Here is a 20,005-nt window from a genome sequence, read left to right as displayed (position 1 = left end):
GAACTGAACATGTATATGCAACACAGGATTGGCACAGTTCCTGACATGGACACGTGCTACCCACATCAGCCTTAACCGAATGAAAACGGAGTTTCTGATTTCAGAGAAGAGTCTCTTGACAATCTGGCACTTGGGCAACAAAAATAAATCTCACACACCAGCAGTTAATCCCACGAGTGAGTTAAACCTTGCTGGCAGAAGCAGAATAAGTTATCTTCCTTCTCTTTGGTTTTTCTTTCGCTCAAGTAAATGTGTGAAGACAATTCCCGTTTAAAAAAAAAAAAAAAAAGTTGATTATTAAATCAGAGCAATAGAATGACGTCAGCATCCAATTACCCAAACTTTACAACTAGCAGATGAAAGCACATATTCCTATAAAAATTACTCATTAAGTAATATTTGAAAGCTAACTATTAGAAATGTCATTCAAAAAAATTTTTTTGCACATTCTACTTCAAATTAACATGCTTCTGGAATTCTTACTTTAGATAACACAGCTTTCAACTAAAGCTCTGAGAGAACCTCTTAACTCAAGAGGGTAAGTTTATTAGCCTGAGCACAGGAGCCCCCAAAATGTGTATAAAGACCTACTCACCACACTGTTCTTTCCCTTCAACTTTGTTTATTGATGTACTGAACATGAAAAAGTACAAAGAATCCAAACACAAAAGAAAACATGTACAGCCTCTTAAATACTCAACAGAATATATTTTCTATTCCAACAGATGTGAATTAAGTCATACTGTACAACTTCAAATAAATACCAGCCTTACATTTTATTAAGTGCTCTGATAAACACTGTAAAGTGAAGCACAATTTGCATGCCCTCTCATCAATGCCTTGGTTTGCTACAGTAGTTTAGGAAAGAAGCATGTAGCTGCTGTTTTCCCATGAGGGAAACCTTATTTTTTTTTTAAGTATATACATGTATTTTGTTTTTTTAGTTTTTTTTTTAAACGCAGAAGGTTAACTCTGACAATCTAAATGCACCTAAGGATATGAGAAAGTGCTAAGCCAATTGATTTCTGAATAGCATTGAGTGGGTCAGCATGAAAACTCGCTTATTCACTTTAGCACGCGCCTCACAGTATATGTACTGTACTATACTGAAAAATTTTATAACTACAATTTTAAATAATAAAAAAAACTCAACGCAACCGCAAAGATAATGTACAACTATGTTATGCATAGCACATTGCCTGTTCTAAGGGGAAGCATGTGAGCATCTCAGTTTATACAAAAAGCAGGACGTAACTATATAGTTCTCAGTGCATCCTGATGAAGGCATTTTTGCCTTCAGCTTTTTTGAAAATTTATTATAAGCTAGATGCTAATCAGAAAATATTTTGTATTTTTTAAAATTTCTTTCATACATGGTAAAGACTTATTTTATTATTTCCCCAAATAGTGGTTTAAGCATCATACAAAGTTAAATTTCAGTAGCATACAGATATTTATGATTTTTGTATGAAAAATGTAAGGAAATTTGTTCAAAACCTATGGTTATACTCATTTTTTTTTTTTACCACAAACATATTTATAAACGAAAATGTAGCATCACCATAAACAGCTGAAGCTAGACTATCTACAGACAAAATTAGCAACAAATCTGATGCACTGTAAATTCAAGTCCTCAGGACAACAAAAGTGATTAAGCAAGACCTCAAGTAACAATGTTAATGCCATTTACAAAGGAAAAAACTGATACAAAAACATTCAAAACCTGAACATCACTTGGCATGTAAGGGAAAAAAAAAAAATCAAATTAGCTGAAAGGTTCATAAACACAAGGTCTTATTTACATTACACAAAGCTCAGGTGTTAGCCTTGAACGTAACTTTCAAAATACCTTCAAATATATCCAACTCAGATCACTTTTGCCGATTTGCTGCAGTACAAATCATGTGCAACATCTTTTTTTCCTTAAGACAAAACAATTCTTCAAACAATACTGCAAGTACATCACTAAACACCATGAGCTCTATCTGAAGGGATTTCTTTAGGAAGAACAGATTTTTTTTTCCCCCATCTCTTGGTAATTTAAATTTCTTGCCTGCTCTTATATATTCTTTTGTAAATTTTTTTTATTTGTTTCAAAATCACAAATCAATGTGAGCCACCTATCACATAATAACCAGGATGATCAGACACTCCACTGGTGATTACAAAAACGAAACCAGCAGTGTTTCCCCCATTGATTCTACTCCTTTCATACAAAGATCTCAAAAGTAGTATTTTCTACATCATAAATCTTTCTAAATTTTCCAACCGCTGCAAATTTCCTGGTAAATTTTAAAAGCTCACTAGGTGTCATATGAAGAGATTTCTCAAAGTATTCAAGTCAAAATATTTGTTCCAGGACCAGTAAAAAGTTTCTCCAAATTTTCTTTTTTATAAAAATAGATGCTTTTTTTAAACCCACATCAAAGAGGCTCTTATCTCTTTGGCAAGGTACTGCTTTACGAAAAGTTCTCCAGTATTCTTACAATAAGCGTTTATAATGTAGCCCCCCCCTTCCCCAACCCAAATCATAATTACAAAATAAATACTGTTTTTAACTTCATAAATAAAAATGTAAACTTCAAAATACTTTTCTTAGACATAACAGCAATGCTTTAAATGTAAACCAAACACAAAGCTAATCAGAAAAAGAAATAAAAGGGGGAAAAAAAGACACAACCAACTGAAGAATTACAACACAAAGCCTCAATATTTACTCACAGGTTCAAGGCAGTTATGTAAAAAGAAAAGAAATGTCTTCCCTTAGCTGAAACACTTTTAAAAGGTCCACCTTCTTCAAAGAAGGCAATAGAATGCAATGTGACAGGTAAAAACCCTGTACCTCTTGTCCATATTCAAACATAAAAGATATTTAAGAAGTTTTAATTCAAATACTAGCAATAAAAAATCTCACATATTTCTTAGGATGCTAAGTAGTCGTTTTATCCCCATCTCAACACTGACTTACAAAGACATTTACTAATGTATAAAGTTTCTCTTAACTTGCCTTTGTTGTATAGTTTTCATATATAAATGGACTGAGGACAAGAGCTCATTAGGCTTTGTGCGTTTTGTTTGTCTTAAAGGAGACCTGCAGGACTCTGTCTCCCAGACGGTATCCATTGAGGCTAGCTATCGCCATGGCAGCCTCATCATAGTTTGTCATAGTCACAAATCCAAAACCTTTGCATTTATTGGTGTTAAAGTCACGGATGACCTTCACGTTGGTGACAGCTCCAAAAGGCCCAAACATTTGCCACAGGATACTCTCATCTGCGTCAGGAGCCAGGTTGTACACAAAAATACACCACCCTGTTCCTGGGTGCCCAGGGATATTAATTCCAGCCAAACTGGTCATTCCATCAATGGTCATTGGAGAAAACCTACTGAACAAAATAGGAAACACATACACACACACACACACACACAACACACACACACACACAAATAGAAACAGAGGTTGGTTACAGCAATGGACGTATTTCTTTTCCCCTCCCGTCCCAAGAGTTTCAGTGACCCCCTCCCCTCCAACAGATACACACAACTACCTGATGTTTCAACCAAGGTCTGCGTGTGGCTTGCAGTGACATGCTATACTGACAAGGTATTAATAAATTATGAAATGGTCATTATATGCTGTATTGAGTCATATGATCCACAATAGCAAAGAAATATATTTCGAATATATTTAGAAGTGGTTTCATGGATTAAGCAGGACTGGGGGGAAGGGGTGCCAACACATACGTACACATGCTATAGCGTCGCAATGCAATATAAAACAAGTAATGGGGTTTTTAAAGACCAGGTGGCATCCAGTGGTATAAAAATACTCGAATCAACCATGCTTCAAAAACACAACTTTTCATTAGACTGTACATGCAAAAGAAAACAACACAAACTCATGAAGGGTGTCACTCCCAAAACCAAAGAAACTAATCAATTATGGGAAGGGACTGTGAGGATCATGAACCTCTATCATTACCTCTTTACTCCATAAGCCATATTGAGCAGATTGTCCAACCTGCAAAACACATATTTAGCAAACTTCAGTTTTTAATTTTCCCCCCGATGTTCAAGAAAGCTGGGTTTGTTACTGCCATCTTCCAAGGGGAGTATCTGTATGTTAATTCTATGTGAACTCTCAAAACTTTGGGTCTTCTCACATTCCTGAAAGAATGGGTACCCACTTCCCTAAGACACTAGTTCTTCCAATGGATACAGTTTATCCCTACAGTGATCAGAACCATACAGGCAAAATGTAAGTGGTCATTTGAGGACACCTTTCAGAGAGGAAATGTGGAGGCTCTGCAACAGTTCACCTTTGGATTCTCTTCTATTACCAGGTAAATTTTAAGTGCTCCACATGCACCTACATGTACTTTATACTACTGTTACAAAAAAGAAGAAAGAAAACAGGCCTCAAATGGAGTTACCTGTGCTGAGCCCCATGTCAGCAAACCAAGACTTCACATCTAAGCTAATAGTAAGTTCAAGAATACAAACTTTAACAATCAAGCTGGAATTACCTGGTCAGCTCTAGTGACCCCCACACCTTTCCCCCAAAGGAAGGTGACCCTCACGACCTTGCCTGAAACAATCCACTCTTTGTTAGAAATGTCCCTTTTCCTGCTCCCTTCTGCCTGTAAAAGCCTTCCATTTTGTACAGATCCTTGGAGCTATTTGCTAGGTGAAATGCTGCCTGATTCATGAATTGTAGAATAAAGCCAATTTGATGCTCAAATTTACTCAGCTGAATTTTGTTTTTTAACATTAAATTTTATAACTCCACTGACTCCTGTGTATACCAAGGCACACAGATTGACTTGCCAAAGACCACAGGGCTAGTAAACAGTGACACCAACATTCCATAAATTTCCCTTCAACCTCTCAACTCCAAAAGACTTTCTTTTCTTACAAAATGGTGTATTACAGGTAGAAAGAACTTTACAGACCGTATTAGCTCAATCTGCCATTTCTCCGTGTGCTCAATTAAGGTGCAGAGAAAGACAACAGACTCATTGCTTCAGTGAGCAACAGGGCAAAAAGGTGAGACCCAGCGACTGATGCTTATTTTGACTACGCTACAGGAAGTGTAGCTCTACTCAAGGTCTAAGAAGCCAGGTAGAAACAAACCAACTTGAGCTTCTCTTAAAATTTTTAAAACAAAGTAGTTGCGGGTGTGTAGGTACTCTTTAAAACTCTCCATCCTTTTCCTATTTCAAAAATTAAGTTGATTTTATAATACTTGATTCTTCTTGCTTGGTCAGTTTCAAAGAGACCATGCTGATGTTCCAAATTTCCATAATGTGTACCAATTAATTGCATGTGTTTAGAGGAGGTGGGCATAGCTTATGGTAGACGGAACCAACCTCAACTGCCACAATGTTCAGCACTCTCCAAGTGAGACCCTGAGGCAGGGGCAACAGTTTTTTTCTTTAACACCTATGAAAGGTACATCTGAAAAGCACCTCAATGTTACTGTCTAACCTGTGCCCTCAAATGAGGTTAGGGCACACATGAGAGAACAATTGCTTCAATCACTTCTAGTTTTATAAAAGCCAAAAAACATCTCTTTCTGGTCTTTTAGAATTGGAAAAAGAATCTTCACACATGCCTATCCACAATAATCACCTCTGGGCATTCTGTGTGTTTTGCAAAAATGGAAAGAAATAACCGAGCTGATAAAATGCAAAGTGCAAGGAAACAGAACAAATCACAGTGACAAAGGATCCTCATCTGTGTCTGTCCTGTCCCAACACCCTCTCAGAAGCAGGGACATGTTTATTCCCCATTGTGCCACTAAGCATAAAGCACAGGCCTGGATCACTGCAAGTTTATAATAACTATCTGTTGACAAATAAAGCAATATGGTTACAAATACTATCCTTAACTACTTAATCCAGAATGAAAACTATCAGGAGGGCTGGTTGGGGAGCCTGTTTGTACATGCAAGGAGAAAGCATGTATGTGGAAAAAGTACACAGGTGGGAGGGCTTGGTTTTCTGCAGAGGCGTTAAGTCAAAGATGTCATGCCTCTATACGCCAAAAGAAAGGCCAGAAACACCAGAAATAAAGATGTATACAACTTAGTATATCACCAACCATAACGTAATCTGATACAGATAATTTCATACAATGACTGGAATGATCAATAAAGAATGCATTTGGCATATGATACCTGTAGAAAAGAATGGCAACTGAAGTCTCTTCCCTAAGTGCTGAAGGGCCCAGACACAGAGACACCTTATTGATTCACTCAAAATAGAATTACACCATCTCTGCCCAGGTAGGGGGTGTCCCACTTTTCCACCATCATCTTACTCTACCAACTGAAAGTCCAGAGATTGGATCTCCTAATCAAGTTTTCAGTATTTTCAAGACAGGAAACTAAAACTGCCCCAGAAGTGAATTACATGTGTTAGGGAGAGAGACATCTCATTCACCATTCTTCATCCAAGGACCCTCTAGGCAGGAGGCCTAGGACATTTATACTAGGATCTCTGAGGACTCTCTCAGTGGGCCTCCTATGTGCCCCACCTATGAAATCCTATGATACACTGTGATCCTGCCCATGGATTTCTTTCCTCTGTACCCATTTTCAGAAAAAATTCAGTCTTCTGGAACTTAAGCCAAGTTATCTGTCTAAACACCATCCCCCCCACATACACCAGCATCTCCTTCCACCCTCCTTCCTCTCTCCCACATCCCCCATTAACAAGGAGAGCCAGGAGGAGCATGGGACATAAGAAATAGGACGTAGGCAAGGCTAAAAACTCCAGCCTGCATGCAGGTGGACCTGGCAGTTTTCCCTGCTCTCTTGGCACCACACACTCATGCTTCTCATGGGAGCTGTAAGAGAGCAGTGGGTGCTCCACATGGACACTATGCACCCCAAATCTTGTAGCAGCTGGAAAACTGTAAACTAAGTAAGCATCTTCTCTTGTAACTGCTTAGTTTACAGTTCGCTCAGACATAGGACCACTATTATTCTCCAGAATTATACATCTTTGCTGGGTGTGTCCAGAGCTCAAGGATAGTCATCTTTTATATGTGGTCATTTAAAAATAGAAGCCAATCTTTAATGGAGATCAAGTTAGTAGTGTCCAGAATGATCCAGGGGGGGGGTGTGAATGATGACGTACTACAGTGTGGCAAGAAAAGAGCCCATTAAAAGATATTTTTAACTTTAAAAATATTCTTTACTCAAATTTAATGGATGCACTGCACCCAGTACCCTCACTCAGTCCCCATGCATTGCTTACTTTCTGAGGTTAAGACTGAGCAGTCCATCAAGGGACAGTGACACTCTTCCCCTATTCTGTAGCTTGGATATAATCCACTTTACAAATAACACATGAAGTGGATATGGAGGATTAGATAGGGAAACCTAGCTTTAATTAAAATAATCCTCCAAGAAGAGGTAGCTTCACAAAGATTTCTATAAAAATCATCATCATCAGAGTCAGGACGACACGAGTAAAAGCAGCCCAAGTAAACAAAAACAGTGAGAGAGCGGACTATTTCTGATTATTTCTCCTCTTCCTAGTACAAAGTCCGCTATGAGGTTAGACACAAGATAATCCAACATGAAGTTCAAAATTACCAAAGATAATTTTATGAATCTCGCTTTAAAGATATAGGATTTATTAAGATACTGGATAAATGAAAAGTCAGTTAGCATGATAATAAGACATTAAAATATTGTTTCTTTCATCTTTATATGTATTTTCTATGTTTGATTAGGGTTTATGAGTTCACAAATGTACTAGTACAAGCCCATGTTCATATAATTTATGAAAAAATATATACTGGGGATACTGTATATAAACATTTTCCTCTCAACAGGAATACAACTCAGACTAGGCAATATTTTGAATAGAACCATGTATTAGGTAGAGTATTCCCATTTCAAAGTTAGAGGTCTACAAAAAGAAAACACCTACTTAGTTCCCAAGAAATTTAGCTGACGGGTTATGGGGAGGCCCACACACAAGTAGAAGGGGAAATGTGAAGTCAATTCAAGTCAAAAATAAAAATATAAAGAGAGATTTACTAATGGGTAACAAAGTGCAACTCAAACTCTACAAATAATGGTTCTCAAAACCTCTCCAAAGCACTGGCCAAAATGTGCTTTGAAGTCAAACCACAAGATCATCAGCTTACCCCTTTTCCCATTAGATGGTGTCATCTAACCTCTAAGAGAAAAGAATTATTCAGGAAGACTGATACCAGTTTATTCCAAAAGGAAATTATGATACTAGCAACCAGCACATGCCTTCAATGCAACACAAGCACGGACTTAAAAGGCTCCTTTAAAAATGTATAAAGGCTTACAGAAGTAGGCACATAGGCCATCAGACTAGATCACAATCAATAAAATTAAAGCTGCTCCACAAGAAGAGAGATGAAAAATTTGGCTGAAAGCTTAATTCTGACACCGTGTCCCAGAAATAAACTTAAGGCTTCAATTATACTATCCATCCAAATAAATAAGGATGGTTTTATTTTGAAAACTGTAGTCAATTAAGTAAGCATGTAAGATCAGCTGTGCTCATGTTAAAAGATAATTCTCTATTCGTATGGGTTGACTGCATCATAAACTTCACAAGCCCACTTTTGAACTTAAACGTTACTGCATGGGTTTTACATTTTTTTTTACCTTAAAAGATATTGTGCATTTCATGAATATTAAAAATATCCTTTACTATTATTATAATACTTATAACTTGTATTCTCCAATCTCTTTCAACTCCCAAGGTACTATGACAACATAAAAAACACAATGAGAAATGTTCTAAGTGTCTGCTGGAAGGTGACAAACTGAAGGCTAGAGCATTAGGACACAGATGTTAGGGACAAAATATTTCTGTAATATTTCTGTAATGATCTAGACTTGAATGAGAGAAGAGCAAAATACCAAAAAAAACAAGCAAGTCCTTAATTCAACGGTCTTTATGAAGAGAAAGAAGATTCAACCTTAATTCAACAGAAGAGGAGGGAATGAAGGCCATGACAACCAAGTTTTTAAAGTATTAAAAGCAACCAAACATTTATCAGGTTAAACCTGAACTCTAGGAATAAAGGCTCCCAATTTCTTCTAAAACTGAGTCTAGACCAAGCACTTTCACTGAGCTCAAAGACTAGTGCATTACTTATTATCTATACAGAGAGTATGAAAGGAAGGAACAGAGGGCGGCAGAGATGAGAGTCAGGAATTTGAAAGGACAATAAAAATCTTCTCCGTTTTCTGAAACCGAGTCTCCCTTACAACAGACAATTCTTATTATTCCCTTGTTTTCAGAATTTCTTTTTCTAGGAGTCAAGGAAAGGAAGAATTTCAAGTTAATAACATATGGGACAGAAAGATAAAAGCAAAGGATGAGCAGAAAGATATTTAGAAAGATATTAAATTTGACCATCAGAACATCCTGGAAAGCTTTCCCAACCCACAAGTAAGCAGCACGGAGCATGCAGGGAGTGGGCTGGGTGGGGCTGTGTGCAGACACCGCGGTTACCAGCCTGTCTGGAGTCCCCTGCGTGCCTCACCATTTCAATGATCAGGCATTCTCCTGCAGATCCTGCCACCTCAGACTTTTGGTCTGATCTTCCTCATCATTACAGTCTTGACTCTCAGAACACAATTTTACTTAATAACCACCATAAAATGAAACCAGAGCTTACAATGGAAAACACCAGAAATAACCAACAATTCAAAACGAACACAGCTCTCTATTAACATCAAACATTTTATATTTTCACGGGGATGAAATCAGCCAGTAAGTCTCAAAGAACCTCCCTCTATGTAAGCTCAAAACTCTTTTCTAGACCCCAAGGAGTTCTGAAGTTAACTGAAGAGGCTGTCCAGGAAACACCTCTAAAATTCGTTCAAGTCTGCAAAATTTGCAGAAAATATTATTCACTTTAAGATGCCACGCAGGAAACCTATAGGCAGAGCTAAAAAAACAAACAAAAACAAACGTTTTTTTTTTAAGATTTTTCTCCACAAGGGCAAGTATCAAGTTGCTCCAATGCATCTCTCCCCCTACAGCCATGGCCTCGACCACCCACCATAGTCAAAGGGAGCAGTGTTTCCTGACAGTGTGTTGTTTTTGTTTTGTTTTTTTCAACATCGCAAAGTTTAAAGCAGAGAGTGAACACAGGCTCAACCAACTGGGTAACCCAGTCATCCAGTTTCAAATGGATCCTTTTGACAGTACCACCTTTTCTGCCAGGGCAAAAGCTAGCCTAAGTAGGAACTGAACACAGTGTTTATGGCAAATTTCTTTCTCACACCTCAGGTGACACAGCTGAGTATTTTTTTAAAAGCAGGTATCTGACCGATTTTATCTCCACTCTTTAACACTCTATTAATACCCCCATGAAAAAATGCATGTGATTTAAGCTCAAAAACATAACTCCTCATTAAGTTACATTTGTGATCCTATTTTTGGTTATTAACTATTCTGCCCCTGCAAGGAATGAAAGAAAACTGATAATGCACTTGGGATTTAAAAAATATATATATTAGTATGGGGTTAGATGGAATTATGGCTGCAGTATATCATATGGCCAAACGGATATTAAAAAATGTTCTTGAAAAAAAAAACTGGGTGGCTTTGCTTATGAAACCAGAAGTTCTTTGTGCTGTTTAATGTTTTAAAGTCACTGTTCTCACATGCAGATTAAAATGACTCTTGATTTGATTGTTACCCCAGGTTTAAATTAAAACTTGAAAAACTGAAATATTTATGCTTGTCTACAAGATAGAATGTCTTCTTTGGGCTGAAGATGCATAGTCATTCTACGGACTATACAGGGGTCTGAAAACTACCACCCACAGGCCAAATCCACACTGCCATCTGTTTCTGTATAGCCCAGGAGTGAAGATTGGCTTTTATATTTTTAAAGAGCTGTTTAAAAAAAGGATCTATATGCTACAGAGACCATGACCCCCAAAGCCTAAAATATTTACTATCCAGCCCTTTATAGAGGAGGTTTGCCAACCCCTAAAACACAGGAAATAAAAATTTTAAAAGGGGAGAGGGATCCATTTGTAGAAACTTAATGTTTTCACATAGGTTGTATCTCCTTAGTGATGTACATATTAGAAAACAAAATAACTGAAAGAGCTTGACCTAAAAGCTAAAATACGAGAATAAAATCTTACCAAGAAAAAAAACTAGAAAGGGGAAATCAGAAGCACTGGAAACAGAACCCAGCATTCCATAGGTCAGGGTTTCTTAGCCTCGCACTATTGATGTTTGGGGTTAGATGATTTGCTGCTGTTGGGGGTTATACTACACTATAGGATGTTCAGCAGCATCCCTGACCTCTACCCAGTAGATTCCAGGAGCACCTGCACCCAAGTTGTGCCCACATAAATGTCTCCAGATGCTGCCAAATGTCCTGAGGGGCAAAATGACTCCCCATTTGAGAACGACCGCTATAGCTTATTGTCCTTTTTCGTTACCACCTTCAACATTAGCAAAACACACTACACCCCAAAGAGGTTTACTCTGTGCCCATAAGAAAAAGAAAGAGACCACCACCAACAGTAAGAGCAAACCAGAATCCTGTCAACAAAAGTACTGCGCAGTGAACCTGAGAGTTCTGAGTGTAGTAGCTGGGCATAAGAACCAGACCATACTTACCTAAAACGCTGTGCCTGCTGAGCTAGTGGTCCTGGATACCTTCTGTTTGGAGACTGGTACAGCTGGGAAAGGATGGCCTGATTGGTTTTTTGGCTTGGATTATTAGCAAACTTTACAGTGATTGGCTCTGTGGCACCAGGAGGTTTCTGGCCATTTAGGCCTTTGATAGCTTCTTCCGCTTCAATCCGCTTGTCAAATCGAATAAACCCTACACCCCTTGATATGCCTATTGGTAGATTTGGGTAAGGATTTGGGAAAGAGGAAGTGGAAAGAGAAGGGAGGGAGAGAAGAAAGGATAAATTAATTTTTCCTTCTCAAAACATGTTTTCACCCACATGTAACATCCACCACAAAAATCACAGGAGGAGGAAAGTTTTACCTTACCTTAGTAGCAAGTCAGTCTAGAATCACAATTTTGTATTTTTTTTAATGCATGAAGTCATCTATACAATCTGAATACCCATTATTACATACCTACCAATAAGCCCAGACAAACAGAAAGCAGGCAAATATGTCCATGTTCTCCCTACCTGCCGCCTTCTCTCTCCGCATATACTCTCTTGTCTTTAATAATGTCAACAACAGCATGCCTGATTTCTATTTCTCAAATTACAGTATTGGATAAGCAGCTCAGAAATGAAGGGCACAGGAGCTTCCTCTCTTGTAACGAGGAGAACAGAACCAGGCACTTGCTAAAAATGCTAAAAAGCTATGCTAAAAAGACATCACAGTGGTTGAAAGATATTTCAGCTAAATTTTTGAATAATAAAGTTCTACTTAGTAATATTACACAGGATACTGGCCCGCTAAGAAAAATGTCTGAAGAGGCTTTTCCAGTTCCCTGAAACTCCCCCCACTGATTTTAACTAGTTATACTTTATGAGAGAAACAGTATTATATGGAGAAAAAGGGATAGAAGAGGACCTACATTTTTAAAATAAAGAAAATAGAAATAAAGCCTCAAAGCTTTCTGGCTTTAGCAGTATTGGTCCTATGGAAATTCCATTCTCTGTCTCATGCTCTCCCCACTCTGAGAGACAAGAATAGGAAAGCAGAGGGATGGCCAAATACCGGTCCAGCTTTTGAAAAATGGCAGAGAAAAACCCAACCCATTCCATTTAATTAGCTTTACTGGGCCAGCTGAGGTGGCCACAGCTGGCCATCCAGAGATAAACAGGTGGTGTAGGGAAATGCTTTCTTGGCAAGCAAATTGGCACTAGCTGTACTAGCTTGGGACTAGTAGCTAGAAAAGTCTAGATGGTTCAGAGTATGTCAATGAAGAGTAGAATGAAAGGTTATTGAGAAAGACAGGCTGAGAAAATGTACTAGACCATCATGATTTATAGGAACTTTAAAAAGGAATGAAGTTCTACTTGCTTTATAATTAACACTGTGTAAGTCCAATGGCTTAGAATTTTATTCTAAGGTGGAGAGGCATTTCTTCCATATACATTTATCTCAGCCCATACCACTTTTCCTTTCCTATTTAAGTTTTATCAGCTGTACACTATCACCACCTGATGGCTGAATAGCAAAATTGCAGGGTTTTCTTTTCCATTTCAGGTAAAGTGAATAATTTCACCTTGAAAGTCGTTAAGTATAAAGAGTAAAGATAAAATGGTGAAATGACAGTAAATGTATTCTTTTAGCTATCCACTAACATGAAGAATTAATAACCCCTAGAGCTTAACTATTCCATGAGGAAAGCATTAGATTAGCAATGCAATAGCCTCCACACAGACTGAGTCACCTAAACCTGAGGTCCTCTAACTTGAGCATGCATCAGAATACCCCAAAGTGGGGGGCACCTGGCTGGCTCAGTGGGTTAAGCATCTGACTCTAAGTTTCGGCTCAGGTCATGATCTCATGGGTTGTGAGATGGAGCCCAAAGTCTGGCTTGGCGCTCTGTGGGGAGTCTGCTTGAGATCCTCTCCCTCTGCCCTCCACCCACTTGTGAGTGCACACTCTCACTCTCTCTCTGAAATAAATCTTAAAAAAAAAAAAAGAATAACCCAAAGGCTTGGTACAGTGCCCACCTTCAGAGTTAAAGAGATGGGACTTCGGTAGCAGAAGTGAAATCTACTCTCCACTCACCAGGTTTTCATTAAGAATTATGAATTAAAAAGCATGAATGATATGAACCAAAAAAAAGGGCATTTCTGTTACTTTAAGCAAATTTACCTGGATTGCTAGACCTGGATTTCTTCTATTTAACCAACTAGCAGTCTGTGTGATACAGCAGTGTGATACAGAATGTACAAGGAAGATTCTAAAATGCAGCTATGATGAAAAGACCATATTTTTTATATTCCTTCCCTAGACAAAATTTTCTTCATACAGCAAAACCTATAGGCCATTCTCCCAAGCATGTATATAATATCTCTCTACCCAGAACTCTAAGGAGGATGCTTCTTATGTATGAAGCCAGTTAACAGCACAGGGGAGCAGAACACGGGCTGTGTCTGTTCAAACTCAGATCTTCACTTGAATTAAAAACTTGGCCTGATTTTATTCTGTAGTTAATCTACTGCATCCTTTTTTTTTTTTTTTTTTTTTTTTTAAGATTAGAGGAGAAAAAAATGATGTAGAATCTAAAAAGACAACAGATCAGTGAGACCAGGAGCTGCTTCTTTGAAAGGATCAACAAAACTGATAAACCTCTAGCCAGATACATCAACACAAAAAAGAGAGAGGACTCAAAATCAGAAATGAAAGAAGAGAAATAACAGACCCACAGAAATACAAAGGATTTAAGAGATTATCCACTGCTTCCTTTAGAAAGAAAACAGACATTGTAATACACGATGATACAATCTCCTCGGGTGGTATTAGAAGAGACAGAGAAAAAGGAGAAAGAAAACAGGGTAAGTGAGAGGAAAGAAAAGGAAGAAACACAAAGAAAATTAAAGAGGAAACTCTATCATAATGCTTTCCCTAAAACTCACAAAATCTTAATGTGACTGCTTGAGTATATGGCACTACTTAATTTTCCCCTCCTTACCATGTTTCCCTGTTTTCAATATGTTTTTAAAAAGAATACACATTGTTTTTATAGTAGAAAATTATAATTTATTCTTTAAAATCCATAATCAAATCTTTACTGCTAGCTTTTCTTTAAAAGCTTTGGCAGAAGAGCTCCCTTACAAAAGTTTTAATAAAAACCTATCAGTCTCCTCATTTCGGTTTGGTCAAAAGTTATACCAGGCATAAAATACATTTTTAACATTCAAAATGTCAAACTCTTACACATGCCCATCTGATACAGCATGGACCTGGAAACCAGCCTGAACGCTAGTGTGGACACAGTGTCATCCTCCCTTAGAGAACAAGGTACATACTGCTGCATTAGACTATGCTTTTTACAAAAAAACAAGACTGTTTTTAGGAGGAGTACTTTATGAGGAGGATAGGGGCTTTCTTCACGCGGCAGCTTGTAAATGAGGATTATATCACCTACAAATTTATTACATGCCATAAAACAGACTTCGAACCTGCCTCTTCAGGGTGGAAATGACTCAAGCTCACTCACTCCACTCCACAATCTATTTTTATCCATGCATATTTATGAACAGTTCCAGCAGAAAATTGCATTTTCTGGTCCACATATACCTTTGATGTGTACCAGAGGCAAGACTGCTGTATGGAAAGGCAGACTATTTCACAATCTGCCACTCAGAAAGTGTGAAAGATTGTGTAGGGCAGCTGCTTACTTACCAGTGACCTGGTCAACAAGAATACGAGAAGTAATGATGCGGCCATACTGTGAAAAGAGCTGCTCCAACTCCTTCTGGGTCATTGTTTTCGGAAGTCCGCTGACGTACAAATTCGCATCTCTGATAGAAGCTGAACTTGGGCGAGCGTAGGAAACCTAGGAAAGGGAAATGAAGTTAAGCATTCACGCACACTCAGTTCCCTCCCTTCAGAAACTCAAGGACTGTCTAAAGTTAGTCAGCAGCTTTTCCATACAGATAACGTAAAACAGTGAAGTCAAAGCAGGTCCGGTGTTAACAGTTTTACTCATTTCTGGAGAAGATGCTCAACAAATGGGAAATGCCACTCTCTCCGGGGGGGGGGGGGGGGGGGGGGGAGAAGAAAAGATAAGAGTATTTATCCCTAGGTTTGCAGGTTTTCAAAACAAATCACAGAGCACAGTACTACTCATAGTAATAGGCTGTCCTCAGTGGGGCCAACCCCCTAAACCAGGAATGTAGGCTCAATGGAATAATTAAGCTTAAGGACTCTCAATTCATCCAACACATTCTTGTGACCTGTTTTTGAGCCTCTCCCATCTCTGCAGGTGGTAGTACAAAGTTTCTAAAAAGTCACCCTATTATCCATAAGTATGCCTTTTAGATTCATTGCCAAAATAACTTTCTATCATCCCTAAACTCCCAGAAATTTAAGTATGTGAAAGAGCTAGATCCCTTGTTATTCTTTGCTTTTTGTCTTCTTGTCTACAAGTCTCTGTAACATTGATTTGTCCAAAAGGTCTTGAGTTCCTTTATTGGCTCTACCTACCATTTTATGTATCCTTTCAAAATGCTTCCTCTCTTTAAGAAATAGTGTCCAAAATTCTAGAAGGATGGAAGACAAAATAAGTCTGCCTGTATTTATTTGTAATCAACATTCTTCACGTAAACTCTAAGGAACTACATCTCTCTCTCTTATCATGGTTATCCTCAATATCTTGGCATGTGATAGATGCTTGAATATTTGCTGAGTAAAACCCATCTAATACCCCACTGATCCTGTGGGTCCATACCAGCTTGTTAGACCAGAGGATTTAAGGGACAGTTCATGCAGTCATCAAGAGCTTGCCCAAATTATAATTGACGGCTCTTTGCTTACATCTATCTCTGCCAATTTTCAGATAGCTCTAAGTCTCATGTGCTACTCCTGACCACATTCTCTCTGGTTTTTAATTCTAAGCTTTCCTGGACTATCTAACTGCAAGAACTGCACAATACAGCCCCCATCTTTCAGATCATTCATAAAAATGGCCAGTGGGTCTACTCAGATTGATTATTCAGGTACCATAACATGATAACTTCTGCTTGCTACTTTTATCTATTAGTATCCACCTTTAATCTAGTCCATTGTTCATTACAAAAACAGCAACAACAAAAAAAAACACCATCTTTTCAATTTAAACAAGCTTTTGGTATTTTCAAATATTTTCCCCATGGTTTAAATTATGTCCACAGTGTTATCACCTTTTTATTTTTGGCTTTTCAGGGGGAAAGAAAAAAAGCGAGGTTTTATACTCCTTTATAAAAGTCTTGCTATCTTTCATCCCTGCCCTGCTAGTGTTAACATTTAATATTCTTATCCTTTATTCAACAAATTTGCTCATTAACTAGTGAAAATACACCTATTGGTCAAAGACTGTATCTGAAGTCAAATGAGCACTGTCTCATCCTACAAACACAAGGAATTTAGAATAATGGTAGAGAGCATAGATAACTATTCACATGTGCTTTTTCTCTACACCTAAACACTTAAGAAGAATGAAGACTGGGGAACTTAAATGTTAAAAGTAAGAAATGAAGGAAAATTCCAAGTGATCACCAAAATAATTCAAGTGGAATCTAGTCTTGGGACTGCTATTAACTGAAAAAACAAAGCAAATGAATTACACATGCACTCAGCGGTATGAAAAAATGAATACCCAGTTTCTTTTCTAAAGCACAATTCTCAATTATCAGGGTAAGCTAAAAATCCCACCACTTAAACTCTTGCTTTCAGTGCAGGGAGCTCTCAGCAAGTCAGCTGTTGGGTCTGCTCCGGATCATGTGACTGAAGAGTTCCCTTTAGGAAGAGCCACTTCCCATGGGCAAGAGAGTCAGCATCTGCATATTCTCAAAGTTAAGCTGGGAGGCTCCCTTCCAAGGGCTGATGAAGCATGGGCTCAAGCAAGGCATGAAGTAGTATAATGTAGTTATAGGGGACAGCTCTCTAACCAGTATGCCTGGGCTCAAAACTATGTGCAAGTCATTAAAGGCTCGGTGAACTTGCATAAATTATGTAAGTCTTTTATCACATAACTGGACCTTCTTTGTATAGTTATTAGGATTAATAAAATAATTTCTAATCTACATAAAATTCTTAGCACAGAACCTAAAAACCTAGGTGACTATAAATATTATTTACTTCTCCATGCATCTGAGAATATAGGTAAAGACACAGACCATTAAAGTTGAGAGTAACCTGAGTCCATTACTGTGTTCCAGAATAATTTACTCATGCAGTGACATTTACTGCTCTGTGCATTTCAGAAGAGTGTGGGTGGAGTGTTTTAAAAGTTATCCTAAAATATATTTAGGAAAACGGGTTTATATTTAGTGCTTATATAAAAGCTTTGAAAACATACTTGGGTCAGTTATGTTATCTGCTTTTTTTTTCTTCAACATCTGGTCTTGAGTTCACATTGCTTCTTTAATTCTCAGCCTGTACTGACAATCTTTTATTTTCTGTATTCTTGATGCTCTAGCATCTGGGGCCTTGATCCTGGAGAGACTGCCCCTCCCAGGGACAGCTACTTCCTGGGAGATAGTAAATGACTCCCCTGTGAGCATGCCTTTGATTTATAAACTACCAATCCAGAGCCCATACCCATAACTCCTTTATCAAATTCTCACACTCCAAGCCTATTCCCCCTGTCCTAACCCCAGAGCCAGATGCCTGACAACTAGGAACCCCTACCCCCCACCAGGCTAGAGTCCTCCAAAATTACTCAAACTAACCAATGCTAAACTTACTCAGCACACCTACTCTGCCTCGCCCTTTACTTCCCACCAGGAACTCCAATAAAAGCTCTTGGCCATGCTCTGCCCTCCTCTCTGCCTCTTGACCATCCCTGATGCTTCCCCATATGGCCCTACATGTCATGTTGCACCCCCTGTTTCTAAAGACCTGTAACTATAAACTTCTTTCTTCATAACAATCATTTCCATGTCTGCACGTCCTACCATACCTGATGAAAACAAATCCTGGGTACGTTTTTAGAACGCAACCACATTAAAAGGGCTCCAAGAACCAATAATAAGCCTCCTCAAGAATATTTTTCAGTAACTTCGTCAGGAACTGGTTCCCATCACCACAGACAGGACAGAGGTAACTACATTGCATATAAACTCACGGTAGTAACAAGTAATATTTCCATTTAATTTACACTTAGGGACTTACGAGACTTCACCATGTGCAAAAGCATTTTCAAACAGGGTGTTTTGTTTGTGAGAGGTAACGCGCACATTAGTATTTTATAGCTGGGCAAATAGGTACAGACAAGGCAAATAACATGCCTAATGTTACATACCACTGGATTCAAACTCTGATCTTCTGAACCCATGTCCTTGTATCCTTGTCCAGTTTTCTTTCTACAATTTACCACACTATAGTAACTTTTGTTCTGAAAGTTTGGAAAAATTAAATGAATCTTGGTTGTTTCTTATAAACACACAGACACACACACACACACACACACACAGTGAAACTGAGCTAAGACAGAAGAGGATGACACTAGAAATTATAGTTATTTTATTTCATTTTCCATTAATATTTCTAAAAAGTAACTTCTCCCAAGAATGAGTGGTCACTGGTTCAGATTTACTACAGAAACTGCATGAAATTAGAATTTTTAAATTAGTTTTTATTACTTTCTAATTCTTAGAATGAATTAAATGAGCAATGTATCTCCCCTCTATCCCTCATCCACTTCCAAGAAATAAAAATGTAAGGAAGGGCAACCATCCCTCTCCCAGACCAAGGGGTTACGTCTGGCCCCTACACCTTTGTTTCTCGGAATTAACAGACCCCTCCCCTGCTCTAGCAAAGACATCACTGTCAATAACATCATCCCTTCCAAGACAAGTATTTCTTCTTCTTCTTCCATTTCAAAGGATTATCAATGGAATGTACTTAGATCAAAGGAGGAAGACGACTCCCCCAGTGGGATAAGGACTTGTACTTGGAGATTCAAATCAGTTTGCAGACAGAATTTTGTATCTAGAAATTATCAGCAACCTTCTCCATTCTGATTTTTCTGTGGATGTGAAGCTTGTACTGGTGCCTTGAATCACAAGGAGAACCACTCTTGAGCTATCTTAAACCTCAGAGTGTTAAGTCTATTTTTATCGTTCTTCAAGGTTAAAACCTCTTGGAGAAGACCCAAGAGATGGTTTTGTTTTATGGCAAATTATGTATTAGAAATACTTCAATACAATGAACGTCCAGCATATGTCCCAGTGGGGTCAAAATAGCTTCTTCCTTCACCAACTGCAAGCTGTTCTCCAATCTACATTCACTGGATTAACAGAATGGGTTTGGATTTTAAATTTTCACTGCCATTTAAACAG

General features: G+C 38.2%; 1 protein-coding gene across 7 annotated transcripts in view; it reads right to left on the bottom strand.

Moving 5' to 3' along the window:
- Positions 1-2,652: 2,652 nt before the first annotated feature.
- The window catches only part of ELAVL2 (ELAV like RNA binding protein 2), a 138,749-nt gene continuing 121,396 nt past the window's right edge, over positions 2,653-20,005 (bottom strand). For 3 of the 7 annotated variants that reach the window (XM_035016542.1, XM_035016536.1, XM_035016537.1), the window contains exons 4-7: positions 15,366-15,519; positions 11,652-11,877; positions 3,983-4,021; positions 2,653-3,383 (exon numbers count right to left, since the gene is read on the bottom strand). In XM_035016542.1, coding sequence (XP_034872433.1) covers positions 3,056-3,383; positions 3,983-4,021; positions 11,652-11,877; positions 15,366-15,519 — 747 coding nt within the window. In that variant the 3' untranslated portion in view covers positions 2,653-3,055. Of the gene's footprint in view, positions 3,402-3,982; positions 4,022-11,651; positions 11,878-15,365; positions 15,520-20,005 lie in introns of all 7 variants that reach the window. The other 4 variants (XM_035016538.1, XM_035016539.1, XM_035016543.1 and 1 more) reach the window with 3 other exon arrangements.

This window comes from Mirounga leonina, unplaced genomic scaffold (genome assembly GCF_011800145.1).
Source record: "Mirounga leonina isolate KUSES-001 unplaced genomic scaffold, KU_Mleo_1.0 Mir_170, whole genome shotgun sequence".
Classification (NCBI taxonomy): domain Eukaryota; kingdom Metazoa; phylum Chordata; class Mammalia; order Carnivora; family Phocidae; genus Mirounga; species Mirounga leonina.
This window is presented reverse-complemented; position numbering and strand designations above follow the sequence as displayed.